The 21,554-nt window shown below is 40.1% G+C and overlaps 1 protein-coding gene across 2 annotated transcripts in view; it reads right to left on the reverse strand.

The window, feature by feature from the left end:
* LOC140476958 (KH domain-containing, RNA-binding, signal transduction-associated protein 3-like) overlaps positions 1 to 21,554 on the reverse strand; it is a 170,287-nt gene that overhangs the window by 87,921 nt on the left and 60,812 nt on the right. For both annotated transcript variants that reach the window (XR_011960634.1, XM_072569981.1), the window contains exon 4: positions 14,270 to 14,386. Coding sequence is in view for 1 of the 2 variants with exons in the window: in XM_072569981.1 (XP_072426082.1) it covers positions 14,270 to 14,386 (117 nt within the window). In the remaining variant the exon portion in view is untranslated. The remainder of the gene's footprint in view (positions 1 to 14,269; positions 14,387 to 21,554) is intronic.

Genomic DNA, 21,554 nt, shown 5'->3' on the forward strand with positions numbered 1-21,554 from the left:
CATAAGGAAACCCTTCCATACCTGGGATCAATCTTGATGAAACTATTCTGGACTGCCTTTAAATGGCATTATATCTTTCATTAGATAAGGGGAGCAAAATTGCTCATGGCATTCCAAGTCTGATCTAACTAGTACCTTGCATAAGTTTACCAAGATTTCTTTGTTTTTTAATACTCCATTCCCTTTGAAATACAGGTTGTTCTGCTATAATGCATGTTTCATTAACACCAATTTGCTATAACATGATCGATGAATTGGGGACACTGTTTAAATGGTGCTGTTGTTACATGATTTTCTGCACAAGAACAGAACTGCTAGGTTATAGCAGAACTGTAAAAGGCAAACATTCCATTTTTCCTCCCTCTTACTGATGAACTGATGTCAATTTTGAGATTTATGCATCAACATGCCTAAAACCCTTTGAGCTACAACTTTCTGCAGTCTTTGATTAAATAACATTTACCTCAGCAACCCATTCTGCCAAACTGCATAGCCAAATTATATTCCACCTACCAAGTTTTTTCCCAAACACTTAACCTGTCTTTATCCCATTATAGACTCCCAGGTCACCCTCATTATTTGTCTTCACATCGATTTTTGTGTCATCCACAAACTTGGTAACCGTACTTTCACCTCCCTCATCCAAGTCATTAAAATAAGTTTAAATAATGGTGGCCTCAGCACTATTTACAGATTGATATGCTGAAAATGCCCCCATATCCTAATTTTGTCTTAATCAATTGGTCAATACTCTATCACTGCTAATATCTCCAAAATCATGGATGCTTCAGTGGTCTAACATGTGGTACCTTATTGAATGCCTTTGGAAGTCCAAATATTTTACATCTCCTGATCCTCCTTTTTTTCCTAGTCTTGTTATTACATCAGAAAAATTGTACTAAATTTGTCAGGAATTATTTTCCTTTCATGAAAATGTGCTGACTCTGGTTATGTTATGTATTTCTAAATGCTCAGCCATCGCATTCTTTATAATAAACACTAACATTTTCCCCAGTGATAGACATCAAGCTAACTTGCCTTTCTGAATAAGGGTGTTACATTGGAAAACTGTCAATCATCAGGAATTTTTCTAGAATATAAAGAATTTGTCAAAGATTACTAACACTATGATGATCCACTATGTCTTGCTGCTCCTTTAAATATCCTAGAATACATTCCATTAAATCTAAGGGACGTGTCAATATTTAACCTATTAGTTTCTATAATACTTTTTCCTGTAGTGGTTATTATATTTGGTTTCCTCTTTTCCTTCAGTACCTGGATTACTTGGTAATTTTGAAATGCTGTGCGTTTTCCAATAAGATGTTGAATAAATAATTGACATCATTGTGGCATTGCCATTTTCTTTTAATTTGAAGCTATTCTTAAAATCCCCGATTAACCATGGTTAGCTTATCCCCTTTCTAGTATCCTTCTTCCTCATTGGCATACATCTTTTGTGAATCAGGATCTTTTTCCTTAAACATTTGCCGTTGTTCAAGTGTAAACTCCTTTCCCAGTCCACTCCAGGTAACTCTGCCTTACTCATTAGTAAATACTGTTACTTAAATTCAGCACAGTTGTTTCTAACCCAAGTTTCTCACTCTCAAACTGACTGCTAATTTCTACTATGTTTTCTGGTCACTTTTCTAGAGGATCCTTTACTCAGTTATTTATCTGAACACATTCAACATCACGAGTTGCATTTGAAAGCAAACCAGTACTTCAAAAAAGGAAGGCCCATTCTGTCCAGCCTAATGTTGGAACTGCTCACAGAAAATGATGGCAGAATACAATATATTCTGACTGTACTTTAAGGAAATTAGATAATACCTATCATTAAGAGTCTAGAATATCCTCCAGCAAACTCTCAGAAGGTAGAGGATAGCCATGGCAGTCTAGGCAAAAATTTAACTTTGCAGACGTAAGTACAATGCTGTAACAAGTTCAATGACCTTACCAGTCAAAGTCAGTTAATGAATCTTCAAATGCCACATTTATCATTCAGCAGCCTTGCACATTGGAGTATAATGGTGAACAGTGCCCTGCTTTCAATCAATAAATGCTTAAGCGTAACGTCTCTATCTTTATTCTCACAACCACATTTGTGCCTGTTATTCAGCCATGAAAGACATATCATCCAAATAAACTGTACATCTTCATTAAACATTTTTCCTCTCTCTCATACAAAGAAAGATATTGCATAATTGCTTTCTATCAGGGTACAGGCACTCACTATCATAGCACTAACTGAGTCCGCAGCCTCATTTAGAGTTTAAACAATGAAAGATAATATTTTCATAACAACCCTCCTTCTCTCATCTCATTTTTCGATATTACACAGGCCTAGACTTCTGTTTCCATGTTAAAGATGAGAGAGATATGGCGTACCTTCTAACCATATGTTGTGGAGGTAGCTTTTACCCTAACTTTTATTTTATTTTTAAGGTGATTTTAAGGCAGTGTTCCAAATGATTCAATTAGACCACCAATAAAGTTTAATCAAGACACACTTTGTTCTTACAATGTAATTAAAATTTAACAAAAATAAAGAATCTTATAACTTCAAGATATGGCATACTTAACAAGTAAATGTATTATTTAACTACTAGTCATCAAATGTTTCAATACAGGCAACATTCTGTATATCCATCCTTTGGCAAAATGCAATGCAGCAAAACAGTTAGGATTCTCACATGCCTCTCCAGTCCAGTAAAAAGAAACAATCTGTCCCTGTGATTTCTCAGAGAAAATCTCTGTCCATGTCTTCAATCTAATAGCAATGCCTGCCCACTTATGATTCTTTTGTCTTAGCCTCAAAAAAAAACACCTAGGGAGAAACCTAAAGCTAATTACAAACTACCAGCTGGGCATGACTGTGACAAAAGCCGTCTGCAAGAGAAACAGGGTTTCTTAAAATGTACAGTATCATCACAGTTAGAAAAGTACACAGCTCTGTGTTCTTGACTTTTAAAAAGCAGCCTTCTTTTTGAATTTTGGACCCAAGGAAGCAAGCTACATTGGGATTTGGATCCCCAAGGTGGGCTCGGCAGAAATTATACACAAAGTTAAACGCCAATTTCAATTTAGTGCTTATTTCCATTCGCCACCCTTTCCTTCTTTATCCATGCCACCTCATTGGAGTTTCATTCTCTCAAAGAAGTTTGATATCTTCCAAGATAAAGCAGCTGCTTTACTAGCACCGCATCTAACACCTTCAGTATTTACTCCTTTCACCACCCACACATACAAGGAGCAGTGTGCAAAGTTCCTCCTAGGATGCACATGTGGGGAGGAACTCCAAGGTTCTGAGCACATTGATCAGCATGCCAATTTCAGCATTGATGTCTGCTTCCAGATTTTGGAGGACTATGCAGTGGGAAGGAAATTAGACAGAATGCTGGCAATGTACAACACCTAGAAGATACTTTGCAACAATTCTCTAAGGCTCCTTAAACAGCATCTTCCAAACCCACATCTCTGTCACCAAGGTAGCAGTTATATGGAATTATCTGCAAGTTCCCCTTTAAGCCACTGGTCATCCTAACTTCGAACTACAATCACCGTAACACCTACAGCTCTCTCCAGTCCAGCTAACCTAATACTACCACCCACATCTGACTGCATTGTGGTTCCCTACTCTGGAGATTCCAAAATCCCATATCAGTAGAGGCAGCGGATCAGTGGCCAGCTATCACCAGAAGCCGCACATGCATGAACTACAGTACACTCAATCGTAGAGATTTACAGCACAGAAAGAGACCCTTCGGTCCAACTCATCCATGCCAACCAGATATCCTAATCTAATCTAGTCCCATTTACCAGCACTTGGTTCATATCCCTCTAAACTGTTCCTATTCATAAACCTATCCAGATGACTTTTAAATGTTGTAATTGTACCAGCCTCTATCAATTCCTCTGGCAGATCATTCCATTTATGCACCACCCTCTGCGTGAAAAAGATTTGCCCCTTGGAAATTTTCCACTTTCAACCTAAATCTATGCCCTCTATTTCTGGACTCCCCCACCCCAGAGAAGGCACTTTGTATATTTATCCTATCCATAAACCTCTACAAGTTCACTCCTAGGCCTCCGATGATCCAGAGAAAAACAGTCCCAGCCTTTTTAGCCTCTCCCTGTAGCTCAGATCCTCCAGCCCTGGCAACATCCTTCTGAATCTTTTGTGAACCCTTTCAGATTTCACAATATCTTTCCAATACCTGTGAAATGAGAAGCCGGTTCAGATTAGGACTTGTGATTTCCAACAAATCACAACATTTTTCACCATGGTGAAGATGCTCCCTGTTCTGGCAAAAATTGGGCCAGAATCTGTTCAGATTTACAATGTGCAGATGGGTTTAGGCATTCACATCTTATTTCATCTCTTCACTCAATCCTAATCCCTTCATGTACCTGAAAGGACAGAGACAGAAGAGCTGTAAACTGGAAGGACAGTGGTCAGGAGGAAGTGGAAGTAGAAGGCCAGAAATAGTGGTGGAAAAACTCTAAAGCCACCTACAGATGACAACTCAGACTTTGGCAATCTGTTCATTTGAAACCTTACTGAAAGAATCTACACAAGGAAGGACACCAGATTGAAGTAGTCGGCCATCAATGTAAGTATAGCATGGGTGTTAGACCCCTATAGGGTGAAGTTGCATAGAACGGTGTCTTGGAGGATTCAGATCAGGACGTCAATAGGACAATGTCCAGAAGACGGCAGACAGACATATAAACCAAATGCTTGTTGCATTGGGAAGCTGTCAGATAGCCATCAGTTACCTTCAAAAAGGAAGATATTTGCCATCTTTAGGGAACACTGTTTAATAAGCAGGGTCGTCGCTTGCAAAACTGAAAAAGAACAGGTTTTATTTTTGAGTCTTTGGAATTTTCTCAGAGCAGAAGAGTCAAGGTTATTGATTATTTTTGAGGCAAAGATAGGTGGATTCTTGATAAAAAGACAATCATTGTTATCTGGAACAGATATGGGGAGTCTGAATGGCCTCCTCCGGATCCAAAGACGTATGCTCATATCTCCCATACGGAAAATCAGCAGGCTTTTGTCAGCCTTGCTGTAGCACCCCTACGGCAAAAGCACGTGGAGATTCACACTAAAAGGAAGGTATGAGCACACTTCTGTTGAATAGCTGAATTTATAAAACTGATTTCATATAATTTACGTAACAGCGTATTTTGTTTTGTGGTCAACGAGACAGAAGAAATGTGTGAGAATGTTTTTAAAATTCACTCGTGAGGCATGAATATCACTGGCAGGTCATCAGTTACACAGCTAGTGAAATTATTTGATGTTGATTGCACTTTGATAAACTAATGACAGTGAGCCAGTTGGAAAGGAGATATGTCGGTTTCTGACTTCCCTCCTCTTTTCTGTACTCAAGAGCTGTGTCCTCATGATAGCAAAAGGCTTACATAACAGACAATTGCAAGTTATGACACAAACTATGCCAAGTATTGCAGGGTGCTTCTGGAAGTGTCTACTAATGCAAGCCCTGCTTAAAGATCCCAATGGTCTGCTCAATTATATTTTGTACAGAAGTTTCATTTTCTTTATTTGCGTCCTGGCTGCAAGTGGGTTGCTCAGCAAAGTAAAGTAATCAGTCACATGGTTAGCAGATACCCATTCTTGTTCTGTAACCAGATTCTGATTTGTTTTGATGCTCAACTGCAGATGGTATAGCACAACAAAACATAATGTCAAGATCGAAGGCATGATGAATGGACTACAGTTGCACATCAGCTAGACTTTGAGGGAATGCAATTCCTTCTCGCTGCAATATATTTCAGAATTTACGATATCAACAAAAAGATGTGTACAGAGTCCATGACACTTTGGAGTAGCTTCAAAGCCATATGCTCATACCACGGCTTTCTCTGCATTCAATTCTCTTTACATAGATTCTCCGCGATCCTCCCCTACAAAACAACGGATGGCAACTGGACAACATTCCAAACACTGACTACTCCAGCCTGAAAGAATGTCAGACACATTTTAGGTTAAATACCTTAGGCCCCATTCAGAGTCAGTGGTAGTGTCATCCCGGTCCTACTGAGGCTGCAAGTCTTCATTCAATAAATAACACCAAAAAAAATTTCTTTAAATGAGAGAGTTACATAACAGCGTTCCAAACAAGAGGTTGAAGTTAAAACAAATTCTCCCTGAAAACCCTGGGCTCAAGGAATCCTGCAAGAGGGCTTATTCCCCTTAGCCTCCCGCTATAAGCAGTTAGTCCTCCTATGTCAACTCTGTGCATTTTTCCTTGTTATGCTGCACTCAAGTGGGAAAGAAATTACTGCAGCCAGGTCTGATGCAAACAGAAATCTTAAAAAGTCAGAATCACAGAATTATTATAGATCAGAAGCCATTTGATGCACTGTATCTGTGCTGGCCCTCTTAAACAGCGATTCCAGGGCTGCCATTTCCCCCATCTTCTTTCCACACCACTACACATTCTTCCTTTAAGTACTTGGAATATGTAGAAAAAAAAATTGTGCTACAGAATCAGACCACCCTAACCATTATGTCTACTAACAAAATTAAATGACTAATCCTATTTTCCAGCATTCCGTTTGTATCCCTTAAAGCTCGGAGACTTTAGGTGCAATCCATACACCTTTTAAATTGAGTTGAGTTTCTACTTTCAATACCCTTTCAAGCAGCAAGTTCCAGGTATCTACCAATCCTATGGGTATAAGCATTTTCCACACCTCTCCAGGAAATATTGTAAACCTATGCCTCCTGACTTCTCGAACGCAGGACCTCTTCCGTTACTCTACTCAGGCCTCTGAAAATGTTGTACACAAAGTTTCCCCTCAGCCTCTCCTATTCCAATGCAAACACCCTAGCTTTTCCATTCTTCTGTAATTGCTGCAAAATATCACAAGAATCCAGAAGCAAGGTCTTTCCTACATGTCAACCAATTTGCTATAGATAAAAAGGAGGTGATTAGCACCGCTACTTGACTACTAATTCAGAGAACATGTAACATTGTGTGGATTAGGATTTGAATCTTACCATAACAATAGCCTTTTAATTCAAATTCTAAAATGATGATCATGAATTAAACCATTGTCCATTATTGTAAGACCCCATCACTAATATTCTTAAAACTGCCATCCTTGCCGGGACAGGTATTGATTTGATCCAGAACCACAGCAATGTCTTAACTGCTGTGTGAAAATGGACCATTAAGCCATTCAGTTGTATCAATGACTTAAAACAAAAGTCTCGAAAATAAGATGAGGGATGAAGCCAGACAGACCACTTAGCATCAAATAAGGCACCAGAAATATGACAGTAGCCAACTCAGCACCATTAACCATGCAACGTCCTTATCAAACCTGGAGAGCTGTGGATATAGGTTTGCTTGATGAGCTGGAAGGTTTGTTTTCAGATGTTTCGTCACCATACTAGGTAACATCAGGGTTCACTTATGTTACCCAGTATGATGACCAAATGTCTGAAGACAAACCTTCCAGCTCAGCAAGCAAACCTACATCCAGAACATCAACCTTAGCTACAAATCTTCTCAAAATCCCAGAGAGCTGTCTCAACCTAATAGTCATACTTTCAGAATCATACCTTTCTCACCAGCAGGTCAACATAGAGATGTACAACATTGGAACAGACCCTTTGGTTCAACCCGTCCATGCCGACCAGATATCCCAACCCAATCTAGTCCCACCTGTCAGCACCTGGCCAATATCCCTCCAAATCCTTCCTATTCATATACCCATCCAAATGCCTCTTAAATGTTGCAATTGTACCAGCCTCCACCACATCCTCAGGCAGCTCATTCCACACATGTTCCACCCTCCATGAAAAAGTTGCCCCTTAGGTCTCTTATATATTTCCCCTCTCACCCTAAACCTATGCCCTCTAGTTCTGGACTCCGACTCCAGGGAAAAGACTTTGTCTATTTACGCTAACCATGTCCCTCAATTTTGTAAACTTCTAAGGTCACCCCTCAACCTTTGACAGTCCAGAGAAAACAGCCCCAAGCCTGCTAAACCTCTCCCTGTAGCTCAAATCCTCCAACTCTGGCAACATCCTTGTAAATCTTTTCTGAACCCTTTCAAGTTTCACAACATCTTTACAACAGGAAGGAGACCAGAATAGCACGCAATATTCCAACAGTGGCTTAACCAATGTCCTGTACAGCCACAACATAACCTCCCAACTCCTGTACTCTATGCTGACCAATAAAGGAAAGCATATAAAACACCTTCACTATCTTATCTAACTGCATTCCAAGGTCTTTGTTCAGCAACACTCCCCAGGACCTTACCGTGAAGTGTATATGTCCTGCTAAGATTTCCTTCCCTAAAATGCAGCATTTCACATTTATCTGAATTAAACTCCATCAGCCACTTCTCAGCCCTTTGGCGCATCTGGTCAAGATCCTGTTGCAATGAGGTAACCCTCTTCACTGTCCACAACACCTCCAATTGTGCTGTCATCTGCAAACTTACTAACTGTACCTCTTATGCTCACATCCAAATCATTTATGTAAATGACAAGTAGAGGACCCAGCACCGATCCTTGTGGCACTCCACTGGTCACAGGCCTCCAGTCCGAAACAACCCTCCATCACCACCCTGTCTTCTACCTTTGAGCCAGCTCTGCAACCAGATGACTAGTTCTCCCTGTATCCATGAGATCTAACCTTGCTAATCAGTGTCCCATGGGGAATCTTGTCAAGCGCCTTACTGAAGTCCATATAGATCACATCTACTGCTCTGCCCTCATCAATCCTCTTTGTTACTTCTTCAAAGAATTCAATCAAGTTTGAGAGATATGATTTCCCACACACAAAGCCATGTTGACTATCCCTAAATCAGTCCTTGCCTTTCCAAATACATGTACATCCTGTCCCTCAGGATTACCTCCAATAACTTGTCCACCAGAGGTCAGGCTCTGGTCTATAGTTCCCTAGCTTGTCCTTACCACCCTTCTTAAAACAATGGCACCAAGTTTGCCAACCTCCAGTCTTCCGGCACCTCACCTGTGACTATTGATGATACAAATATCTCAGCAAGAGGCCCAGCAATCACTTCTCTAGCTTCCCACTGAGTTCTCAGGTACACCTGATCAGGTCCTGGGGATTTATCCACCTTTACCAGTTTCAAGATATCCAGCACTTCCTCCTCTAATCTGGACATTTTGCAAAATGTCACCATCTATTTCCCTACGGTCTAGATCTTCCATATCCTTTTCCACAGTAAATACGGATGCAAAATATTCATTTAGTATCTCCGACATTTTCTGCGGCTCCACACAAAGGCCACCTTGCTGATCTTTGAGTGACCCTATTCTCTCACTAGTTACCCTTGTGTCCTTAATGTATTTGTAAAAACCCTTTGGATTTTCTTTAATTCTATTTGCCAAAGCTATCTCATGTCCCCTTTTTGCCCTCCTGATTTCCCTCTTAAGTATACTCCTACTTCCTTTATACTCAAGGGATTCACTCGATCTATCCTGTCTATACCTTACATATGCTTCCTTTTTCTTAACGAAACCCTCAATTTCTTTCATAATCCAGCATTCCTTATACTTACCAGCCTTTCCTATCACCCTGACAGGAATATACTTTTTCTGGATTCCAGTTCTCATTTCTGAAGGCTTCCCATTTTCTAGCTGTCCCTTTACCTATGAACATCTGCCTCTAATCAGCTTTTGAAAGTTCTTGCCTAATACCTTCAAAATTTAGAACTTCAACTTTTAGATCTGGTCTATCCTTTTCCATCAGTATTTTAAAACTAATAGAATAATGGTCGCTGGCCCCAAAGTGCTCCCCCACTGACACCTCAGTCACCTGCCCTGCCTTATTTCCCAAGAGTAGGTCAAGTTTTGTACCTTCTCTCGTAGGTACATCCACATACTGAAGCAGAAAATTGCCTTGTACACACTTAGAAAATTCCCCTCCATCTAAACCCATTCTACGTTTGGAAATTTAAAATCCCCTACCATAACTACCCTATTATTCTTACAGATAGCCGAGATCTCCTTACAAGTTTGTTTCTCAATTTTCCTCTGACTACTGGGGGTTGGTCTATAATCCCAATAAAATTATTTCTCAGTTCCACCCAAATAACTTCCCTGGATGTATTTCCGGGAATATCCTCCCTCAGCACAGCTGTAATGCTATCCCTTATCAAAAAAAGGCCACTCCTCCTCTTCTCTTGCCTCCCTTTCTATCTTTCCTGTAGCATTGGATCCTGGAACATTAAGCTGCCAGTCAAGCCCATCCCTGAGCCATGTTTCTGTAATTGCTATGATATCCCAGTTCCATGTTCCTAACCAAGCCCTGAGTTCATCTGCCTTCCCTATTAGGCCCCTTGCATTGAAATAAATGCATTTAATTTATTAGTCCTACCTTGTCCATGCGTGCCCTGACTGTTTGACTCATTTCTGTTCTCAACTGCACCAGTCTCAGGTTGATCTCTTTCCTCACTATCTCCCTGGGTCCCACTAGTTTACATCCTCCCAAGCCGTTCTAGCAAATTTCCCTGCCAGTATATTAGTCCCCTTCCAATTTAGGTGCAATCCATCGTCCTTGTACAGGTCACTTCTACCCCAAGAGATTCCAATGATCCAAAAAAAGTGAATCCTTCTCCCATACACCAGCTCCTCAGCCATACATTTCCTGCTCTATCCTCCTATTCATGCCCTCACTAGCTTGTAGCACTAGGAGTAATCCAGATATTACTACCCTTGAGGAATGCTCTTGAAATTTCTACCTAACTCTCTAATCTCCCTTCAGAATCTCAACCTTTTCCCTTTCAATGTCGTTGGTTCCAATGTGGACAATGACCTCTTGCTGGCCCTTCTCCCCTGTGAGAACATTCTGCACCCTCAGACATCCTTGATCCTGGCCCCAGGGAAGCAACACCATTCTGCTTTTTCACTACTAGCAACAAAGGTCTGTCTGTACCTCTGACTACAGAATCCCCTAACACAATTTATCTCTTGGAAGCCGATGTACCCCTCATTGCATTAGAGCCAGTCTCAATACCAGAAACTTGGCTGTTCATGCTACGTTCCCCTGAGAATCCATCACCCCCTACATTTTCCAAAACAGCATACCTGTTTGAAATGGGTATATCCACAAAAGATTTTTTCTGGAGTTAACCCATCTATTGACTATCCGAGACTGTCACCCCATCCTATAAGTGCCATCCATCACATACTGTTACAAATTCCTCATCGCTTGTAACAGTCTCTTCAACCGATCCATTCGATCTGATAAGATTTGCATCCAACAGCATTTATGGCAGATATAATCCGCAGTAACCCTTAAACTCTTTAAACTCCCACATCTGACAAGAAGTACATATCACTGTACTAAAGGCCATTTTTGCTCCATCACAATCTACAGACCCAGAAAATAACACCGTCTTATTCCTCTACAAAACACTGCCTCAAATTAAAAAAATAATAGTTATGGATTAAATTTTAAGTTTAATCAAGAGACATATAGGAGGTGGTGACAACCTAATATACAGTTGGACTCGGAGGCCTCAATAGTGCTGAGGGTGTATCTACATCAAATGCACGACAGCAGTTCAAAACGATAGCTCACCACCACCTTCAAGGGCAACTAAGGATGGGAAATAACTGCTGGCCCAGCTAGAAATGCCCATATTCCACAAAATATCACCAAAAACACCACTAGTTTTGGCAATAAAAGTTGAAAATAATCGATAATCAGCAGTAACAGTTGTTCTTCATGCTGAATATATACTCAATACAAATATCACATCAGGTGGATACACTTAACAGTGACCTGGATACACTGTGTAATTAGACACCATTTTGGACCAAAAAAAAGCACTCATAGCATCAAAAATGTGGATGTTTTAGAGCAACATTGTATTCAATAATTCTGCAATAAAACCAAAGCTGCTAAGGAGGAATCTGTCCCTTTTGCATTCCAGGTTGGGTTTCAAAGCACTGGGGGAAAAGTTGCTTGGTACAAACTTTCCCACACAGAACTGTTTTAATCTATGGGCTAAAATTGTTTGTTGACTGCACAACATTTCTCAGTCACAGGTAATCTAGATAACTCAAAAAGATAATAGTATCTGCTTAAGGTAGTGACATCTAGCTTTGCTTTTATGACTGGTTGCTGTGCACAGGAATAAAACACCAAATTACTTACTATAAATTTGGCACTGATGTTAAATGTGTTCTAGAACAATGTGGGCATTTAGTATTTATTACATCAAATTGGGAATCATCCCAAAATGTTTTTCATTGCAGTGTGCAAACTCAGCTGGACAGCAGCAATTTCTGAATAGCACATGTCACTTCAGGTGAGCTGGTACTGTCAAAACAGTATTCCATGAAACTTTCAAGATTTCAAAATTAAAAACTTTGGCCACAACAGGAAACCAAAAAGGAACAAAAACAGACAAGTGTAACTCAATATACCTTGTCTATAAAGAAGATTAATAAACACATAAGGCATGTCTATATCTACCACTATTAGGTAAGTAACCTTAACTCTTCACTTTAAAAGCTTGCACAATTGAAATTATGGCCCAGTTAATAGGCTTTAAGTAACATTTTCAGAACAGCAACAAAAATCAAAACTCTAGCAGTCATATTAATTTTGTCTGCAAAATACTGCTTCATTATCCCTACTCCAATCATTGGCTCATCATAGAGTTTGCAGAAAACAAAATGATTCAACATTTTTACCAAATGAAATTGTTTCTTAAAATGTGCTACACCCAAATTTATGAGCTCAAACTATAGTTTTTAAAACTTTAAAAGATTAACTTTGTACAGCTTTCTTTGAATTCAATAGCTTTTAAAGCACGTCCGCGAAGAATAAATCCATATCAGGAGGTCAGAATTAATGCATTGCCCTATATTAAACTAATTAATTTCAATATCCATCACAAATATAAATGATCCCAGATATTTTCTAATGAGAAAAGATGCAGTAGGGACTGTACGGATTGGAGATTGGAAGAACGAGAGGCAACACTATTGAACCATGCAAGATTCTTACAGGACCCAACAAGGTAGATGCAAAAAGGTTGTTTCCCCTTGCAGGAATGCCTGTGGGACCAGAGACCACAATATCAGAGCAAGGGCGTCACCAGCCATATAATAAAGAGGAGGAGGAGGAATTTCTCCTCTTGGAGGGTAGTGAATTTGTGGAATCCTTTACTGCAGAGTACTATAGAGTCTGGGTCATGAATTATATTCAGGAAATATGAGTTTAAAATCATTTAGGGAACTGAGGTTTAGTTGTACAAAGCAAGAAAGTGGAGTTGAGGATTATCATTATCAGTCAAGATCTGATCTGTAGACCTCATGGGGTGAATGGCTGACTTCTATTCCAACTTGTGGTTAGGAGATCAGGTACCTAATTTCCTTCCATTTCTGTACTGTCACGTTACTGATGAGTAAGAAAGAATTGGTGGACAATCCTGGAGTGGCAACAACTTTACGGAATGGTGAAGAACAACAATTTTGTGGTGTGCTCTTTGCCTTTCCTTAAGGTTCCTATGACCTATTCAGCGAAGTCCCTTGGATCCTGAAAGCCTTTAATTCGAAGTTAAAAAGTAAAGTTTTGAGCTTTTATTACTGAATTAAACATGGCTCCCTTCTTTCGCTACTTACCAAACTTATGCGCCCTGCATGAGTATTACTCAGAGGCAATTAACTGATACTTAGCCAGGTATGGGTACCAGACAGACTGACAGGCAGAAAAAAAAGGACTTAACATCACAACACTAACAATATTAACTACAACAAACAATACCTGCCCTGTCAGCAATCAATGTCAACAGCAGACAATATATAAACTAAATAAATGATAACTGAATGTAAGATGCAAAAAAAAGTATTGGAATATTATGTTTTATTTGCAGCAAATGTATTCCTTTTCAATTAGGGTTCTCACTAACAAGAATTAGGAGAACGAAACTATTTGCTAGTGATCAAAAATCTGAATATATTTAAGGCTGAGTTAGATAATAACTCAGCCATAACTGTTTTCTATGGAAGAGCACTTCAATGGTTCTGAAAGTGATCTTTGATCTTGAAATTTTATGAACACACAAAATTGAAAGTTTACAATCTTAACAGACAGCAGCAATAAATTGTCACAAACCACTTTTCATTTGATATACTCCAACCAACACTGCAGAACAAGTCAGAAGCAGGTGGAGAAAAACAAACAGACAAAAAAAAACTGCCAATAATCTTTGAGCGACAAATGTTAACAAATCTCACCTTTGCTTTGTCTCGCATGGATCCTTTACCTAAAATGGACATTTTAGTCAGCGTTTCTTCCTGCAACCGCTTCAAAGAATTGCCACGTGGACCCAACAGTTTACCAACAAAGTTAAACTGCGAGAAGCGAGGGAAAAAAAAAGAAACATTAATTCACAAATATTTCTTAGAAAAAAGAAAATTGTCACATAGTTAATGGTAAATACAGTTAGTGCACAATTCTCTTTTAAAAGAAAAAGGACAAACCAGAAACTAACATTTCCTTTAATAAAAAAGCAGTGTAATATTAGAATCACTACAAACTATACGATTTTACAGTAACTGTTCTTCACTCTCAATGAATTCACCAACATACTTTTTCTTGATTAAGGTTTGGGGGTGGGGGGGGGGGGGGGGGGGGGGGGGGGGTGTGTGCTGGAGTCTACTGACTCAAAGCAAGTCTCATTATGTCTTTTATATGGCAGGTTTCAAGCTTCACACCAGGTGATGTGCCTGGCAATGCACTTAGTGACAAAATTTCTTTGCACTATTCTAACATTAGAGTTGTGTTGGATTAGATTTATTATCAAACTTTGCACCCCCTGACCAATGCAATTATTTCTCAACTTCAATATTGCATGGAGTTCAACAAAATAATGATATCGCACTTGCCTACTTTGCCTTTTAAATCGGGTGGGATTCTAGTGCAGGAAAACGAGAAGCCAATCATCTGGCAAAAAAAAAATTGTATAATCCCGATATATTCTAATTTGGCTTCTCGTTTTCCTGCACTAGAATCCCACCCGATAAGAGGCAAAGTAGCCAAGTGAAGTATCATTATTTTGTTGAACTCCATGCAATATTGAAGTTGAGAAATAATTGCGATTGTCAGGGGGTGCAAAGCTTGATGCTCTTAACAAATCTAATCCAACATAATGCCACGAGCTAAAATGTCTTAAGGTTGGACATTAGTTATAAGGCAGACATTTACTGCTCACCTGTGGATGTCCCATGATGCTGGCTGTGGCCATTCTGTAAAAAACTCTTGTGGGTCTAGCAGTGATTCTCTAACTTAGAGATTTTTCATGATTTCGACCTAAAAACGAGGCTAACTGAATAGGTCTGATAAAATAGTCTGTGACTGATAGTAACTCTTGATGAATTTTCAAAAGATTTTTTATAAGATTCACCAATTGAGATATGGGGTCACTGACATTCAATGCTGATCCCTACTCCAAATGATTAATCAAAGCCTCTGAATTATTATGATATTGCTTCCCATGTTATCCTTAATCCTTCTCTAAAAAGGGGGAGTTAGAATAGGAGAATCCCTTCCATGGGAGGGGAACATTAAAGGCTAGGGCAACATAATTGGTCATCGGTAAATGCGCTTCAGAAGGTAGCAGTGAGCCAGCACCTTGAACAACTGCTGATGCCCTTCTCGAAAAGATAGTACAATCATAGTGCTGTTCAAAAGAGTATTGCAGCATTTTTATCCAGCAACAGTAGAGGAATGGTAATATAGTTCCAAGTTAGGATGGTGTAGTCCATGCAACTGGAGGTAGAGGTTACAGGTTTTAAAAGATACTGCCAAAGAAGATTTGGTGACTTGCAGTAGTGAAGCTTATAGGTGCTATCCAAGAATTGTGTAGTGACAGTAGTGGAATGAATGATGTGATTGGATAGGCTGTAAATCAAAATGCCTGTAGGGTTTGTTTGGCTAGTACCATTACGTTTCTAGAAGAGAGAGTGTACCCCAATGCCATTGATGGTGGAAATTCAGCAGGAGTAAAGCAACAATGTCTATGTTAAGAAATTACATGCCACTTATTAACCAAATCTGATAAATGTCCAGCTCTTGCTGCACATGGACATGAAGTACTTCAGTATCTGAGGAGAATCAAAAAGTACTGAAAACTACAATCAGCAGCAAACATTCACACTTCTGGTTTTATGATGGAGAGAAAGTCATTGATGAAGTAGCTGAAGTTGGTAGGTCGTAGAACATTACTTGAGGAACTCCTGCAACATTTCCCCGTAGCGGGGAAAGATGCTGTCAAAGCTAGGTTGGACAAATATAATGTAACTTCCTACAGATAATATATACTGCAAGTATTTTTGTAAATAAACTTGTTCAGACGTGATGCACATCTGGAACAGGTGGGACTTGAACCTATGTCTCCTAGCATAGAGGTAGGTCTTTGGGAAAGGTCAGTAACAAGCACCAATTAAACAAATATTAGTTTTACATTCTTGAAAAATTGATGTCTCAACATGGATAAAACTCATCTACTAACATAAATGAAAGAGTTCGAGGCATAAGATCAATGATATATTGAAGTATTGATCTAGACACTGGAACCAATGGAATCCAAAAAGTTATGGATCCCTCAAATTTCTTGAGTAATACCAGAGAACAATTGCCAAAATTAGGACAGTGTGCCACAGACTAGTCAAGCAACAGACCGACAGTCATACACAATTGGGAGAAATCAGATGGCAGCAGATCAAAGGGTGGGCAAGGAAACCTCATGTTGATTACCATCTCACACACACTTCAAGCTGATTAAATCAGTACTCTATCATGTCAAAAAATATTTTGAGGAATGACTGCAAGTAGCAAGGGCCCAGAATGTGCTCTGGGTGGGCAATTTCACTGTTCATCACAAAGAGTAGCTTGATGCACCACAACTGACTGAATTGAGGAGTGTGATGCTGGTAAAGCGCAGAGGATCAGGTAGCATCCATGGAGCAGAAGAATCAATGTTTCTTGCATAAGTCCTTCATCAGGAAGGTCATTCGTCATTCTTCATTCCTGACGAAGGGCTTATGCCTGAAAAGTCGATTCTCTTACTCATCGGATGCTGCCTGACCTGCTCTGCTCTTCCAGTGCCACACTTCTCGATTCTGATCTCCAACATATGTAGTCCTCACTTTCTCCACAACTGACTGAAACTGACCAAGTCTTAAAGGACATAGCTGTTTTACTGAGTCTGAGTCTACATAATTGGAAAGAGAACCACAAAGAACAAAAAACAAACCAAACATACTTGACCTCAATTTGAACAGAAAACAATAAATGCTGGAGATCACAGCCAGTCAGACAAAATCCATGAAGAGATACAGCAAGCTTAAATTTCAAGCTAACCAACTCCCCAGCTCGGTGAACATACTCACAAGAACTGGAAACAGCAGCTGAGATGCAAATCTTGAAAACCTATGCAGCTGATTAATCCGAGGAGCAAATAATTGGATGTACGTTTGCTCGCTGAGCTGGGAGGTTCATTTCCAGATATTTCGCCACCCTACTAGGTAACATCTTCAGTAGGCCTCCAGGCGAAGCAGTGTACATGATTCCTGCTTTCTATTTATGTTTCTTTGGGTTGGTAATGTCATTTCCTGTTCTTTTTAACAGGGGTGGTAGATAGCATCTAATTCGATGTGTTTGTTGACAGAGTTCCAGTTGGAATACCATGCTTCTTGGAATTCTCGTGCATGTCTCTGTTTGGCTTGTCCTAAGATGGATGTGTTGTCCCAGTCGAAGTGGTGCCCTTCCTTATCTGCATGCAAGGATACTAGTGAGAGGGTCATGTTGTTTTGTGGCTAGTTGGTGTTCTTGTATCCTGGTGGCTAGTTTTCTGCCTGTTTGTCCAATGTAGTGTTTGTTATAGTTCTTGCACGGAATTTTGTAATAGACATTACAACATGCAGCAAGCAAAGCTAGGGTCTTTCAAGTTCATTAGCTGCTTCTGTGTGTTGGTGGGTTTGTGGGCCACCAGGATGCCAAGGATTCTGAGTAGTCTGGCAGTCATTTCTGAGATGTCAAATGTAGGGGAGAGTGGCTATAAGTTTCTGGACATGCTTTGTCTGCTTGTTTGGGTTTGTTGCTAAGAAAAATTGGTAGACCGTTCACTGGGTGCTCATTCTTTTTGAATACACGGTATAGGTGATTTTCCTCTGCTCTGCACAATTCCTGTGCTGCAGTGTGTTTTGGCTCTTTGAAATAACTTCTGATGCAGTGTCGTTTATGGATGTTGGGATGGTTGCTTCTGTAGTTCAATATTTGGTCTGTATGTGTTGTTTTCCTGTAGATGCTGGTTTGAAGTTCCCCATTGGCTGTTTGTTCTACTATGACATCTAGGAATGGCAGTTTGTTGTTGTTTTTCTCTTGTGAAGATTATGCCAATAAGGGTATCATTGATGGTCTTGAAGGTTTCCTCTAATTTGTTTCGTTTAGTGATGACAAAAGGTGTCATCCACGTAGTGGACCCAAAGCTTGGGTTGGATAGTTGGCAGAGCTGTTTGAGTTTCTGCATTACTGCCTCTAAGAACAGGAAATGACATCACCAACCCAAAGAAACCCAGACATATAAATAGAAAGCAGGAATTATTTACACTGCTTCACCTGAGGCCCACTGAAGATGTTACTAATAGGGTGACAAAATGTCTGGAAATGAACTTCCCAGCTCAGCGAGCAAACCTACATCCAGCACCTCAACTTGAGCTACAAATCTTCTCAAAACTCACTGAACAAATAATTGTTAGACAATAATCACTGACATTCCAAAGAAAATTAAATCCAACCAACCTAATACTGTCCTATTAGTCTACTCTTAATTATCAGAAGTGATGAAAGTAGTCATTGGCAGTCCTTTCAAGTGGCATGTGCTAAAGAATTATTGCTCATTGATACTCAGTTTGTGTTTTTTCAGGGTCAATCAGCTCCAAACTCATGACAGCATTGGTTCAAGTAAAGACAATACAGCCAGATTCTAGGAGCAGGGGGTGAGTGACTACTCTTAACACCAGGGCAGCATTTGACACAATAGAGCAAAGAGCCCTAATTGAATTGGAGTCAATAGGAATCAGGTTGGAGTCAAAATTAACACAAATGAAAGATGGTTGTAATTGGAGTTTCTCAGGATTGTACCCAAGACCCAACTGTCTTCAACTGTTTCAATGACCATCCCTCCATCGTAAGGGTCAGGAGTGGGGATACTTGTTAATGATTGCTCAACATTCAACACCACTCAGGATTCTTCAGACACTGAAGCACTCTAAATACATACGTAGCAAGACCTGGACAACATCCAAGTACAGGCTGCTAAGTGGAAAGTAACATTTATGACACACAAGTACGAGGCAAAGACCATCTGCAACAAACAAGAAACGAGTCATTACTGCTCAACAATTACTACTTCATTACTGCTCAACTCATTACTGTTTCAGTTCACTTAAATCCTTCATTATCAACATGCTGATCAGAAACCGAAATGGACCCGGTACATAAATACTACAGCTACAACAGCAGGTCAGATACTAAGAGTTCTGTAGCAAGCAGAATTCACCTCCCGTATTCCCGATTTTTGCCCACTATCTAGAGGGCATAAATCAGGGGTGTGATGGAATATTCTCCACTTGCCTGGACAGGTGCAGATCCAACACTTGAGGACGTGACACCACCCCCGACTTGAATGGAACTCCCAAGTAACACAAACGGTACACACTGCTGCCACTGTTTTGCTATGTAGTTCCACCAAAGAACCTCCAGCAACACCTATTAAACCTGCAACTTCCTAACATGTAAAGGAACAAGGGTAGTAGATTCACAGGAACACTACCACCAGCAAGTTACCTTCAAAGACACACACCATCCTTTATTTGGAACCATTTTTCTGTTTCCCCCATTGCGGTTAGGTAAAAAACCTCAAAATTCCTTCCTAACAGCACTTTTGGTAGTCCTACTCTTGTTTGCAGTGGTTCAAGGTGGCAGCTCAATACTCATACAGGGCAACAAATTAGGACAACGAATGTTGGCACACAGTCAAGTGGCACCTACATCTATACATCCAGAAAAGAAAAACATTCAGCTCACATTTACATATTTTATTAAGCACATGCAAATACATTTCCTAAGTGGTCTAAGTGAAGTTTGGAATTCCCTTACAAAATCAGAAATTTCTGAAAAGGCTCAGCAGGTTTAGCAGCATCTGTGGAGAGAAATCAGAGTTAATATTTCACATCTGGTGACCTTTCAAAATTGGTAGCCAGGAAAAAAAGTTTTTATGCAATAGATGTGGGTGGGGTGGTTAGGAGTAAACAGTAGGGAAAGAAAGAGCATAAACAAAAAGAAGAACCATTGGACAAAGAAATGGCTAATGGTCAGCCTAGGACAATGAACTACTACTAGTGGTAGCCATCAAGAAGTTGTGTAATAGCAGACCATGTGATAACAAGGTCTAATGTGAGGTAAGGGCATGGAGAAGGTGCCTAAAGCCTAAAAATCGTTGAACTCAATATTGAGTCCAGAAGGTTATAGAGTTTCCATGCAGAAACTGAGGTGCTGTTCTTCTAGCTTGCACTAAGCTTTGCTGGAGCATTGCAGCAAGCATGAGATGAAGATGTTGGCCAGGGATCACAATGGTAGGTTGAAGTGGCAGGCAACTGGCAACTCAGTCTATTTTGTGGACAGAATCTAGGTGTTCTGCAAAGTAGTCGCCCAGTCCATGCTTTGTTTCTCCAATGTAGAGGGGACAACATTGTGAGCAGTAAATGCAGTTGATTAGATGGAGTGTAATGCAGGTGAAGGAGGGCTTTATTCAGGCTCTTTGGTACAGAGGATGGAGGAATGAAACAGTCAGGTGTTACACTATGGTTGCAGGAGATGATACCATAGACCTGGTGCGTTGAGGAGGGTGGAAGGAGTGGGGTGTATAGGGGAGGGGAATGTATATTTGCTGGTCACATCCCCATGGTGGTGGAAAAATATGACAGCTAATAATCAGCCTTGTGTGGATGCTGGTGGGATGGTAGATGAGAATAAGGGGGACCCTATAGCTGTTGTGGGAGACAAGTGACAGGATGAGGGCTGAAGTATGAAAGATGAGTCAGACCCTGCTGAGGGCTCTGTCAACTATGGTGCTGGAGAATCCGGAATTGAGGAAGAAGGTGGACACTTTAGAGGCCACCTTGCTGAAGCTGACATCATAAAAACAGATTTAATAGGATTTGAGGAACTGGGAGAATGGAATTGACTCTTTACAGGAAGCAGGATGAGGATATATAGTCAAGGTAATCATGGAGGTCGGATGCTTTGGAGCTGATATTGGTGGCCAGCATATGCTCAAAAATGGGAACAGAGATGTTAAGAAATGGAAGTCAGAGATGGACCAGGTGAAGGTGACAGCAGGGTGAAAATTTGAAGTGAAACTGAAATGTTTCCAATTTTAGACAGAAGAGAGAAACGGCACTGATGATATCATTGCTATACCAGAGAAAAAGTGGTGAGTGGGTGCTGGATTAGAAC

The sequence above is a fragment of the Chiloscyllium punctatum genome, chromosome 5 (assembly GCF_047496795.1).
Source record: "Chiloscyllium punctatum isolate Juve2018m chromosome 5, sChiPun1.3, whole genome shotgun sequence".
Classification (NCBI taxonomy): domain Eukaryota; kingdom Metazoa; phylum Chordata; class Chondrichthyes; order Orectolobiformes; family Hemiscylliidae; genus Chiloscyllium; species Chiloscyllium punctatum.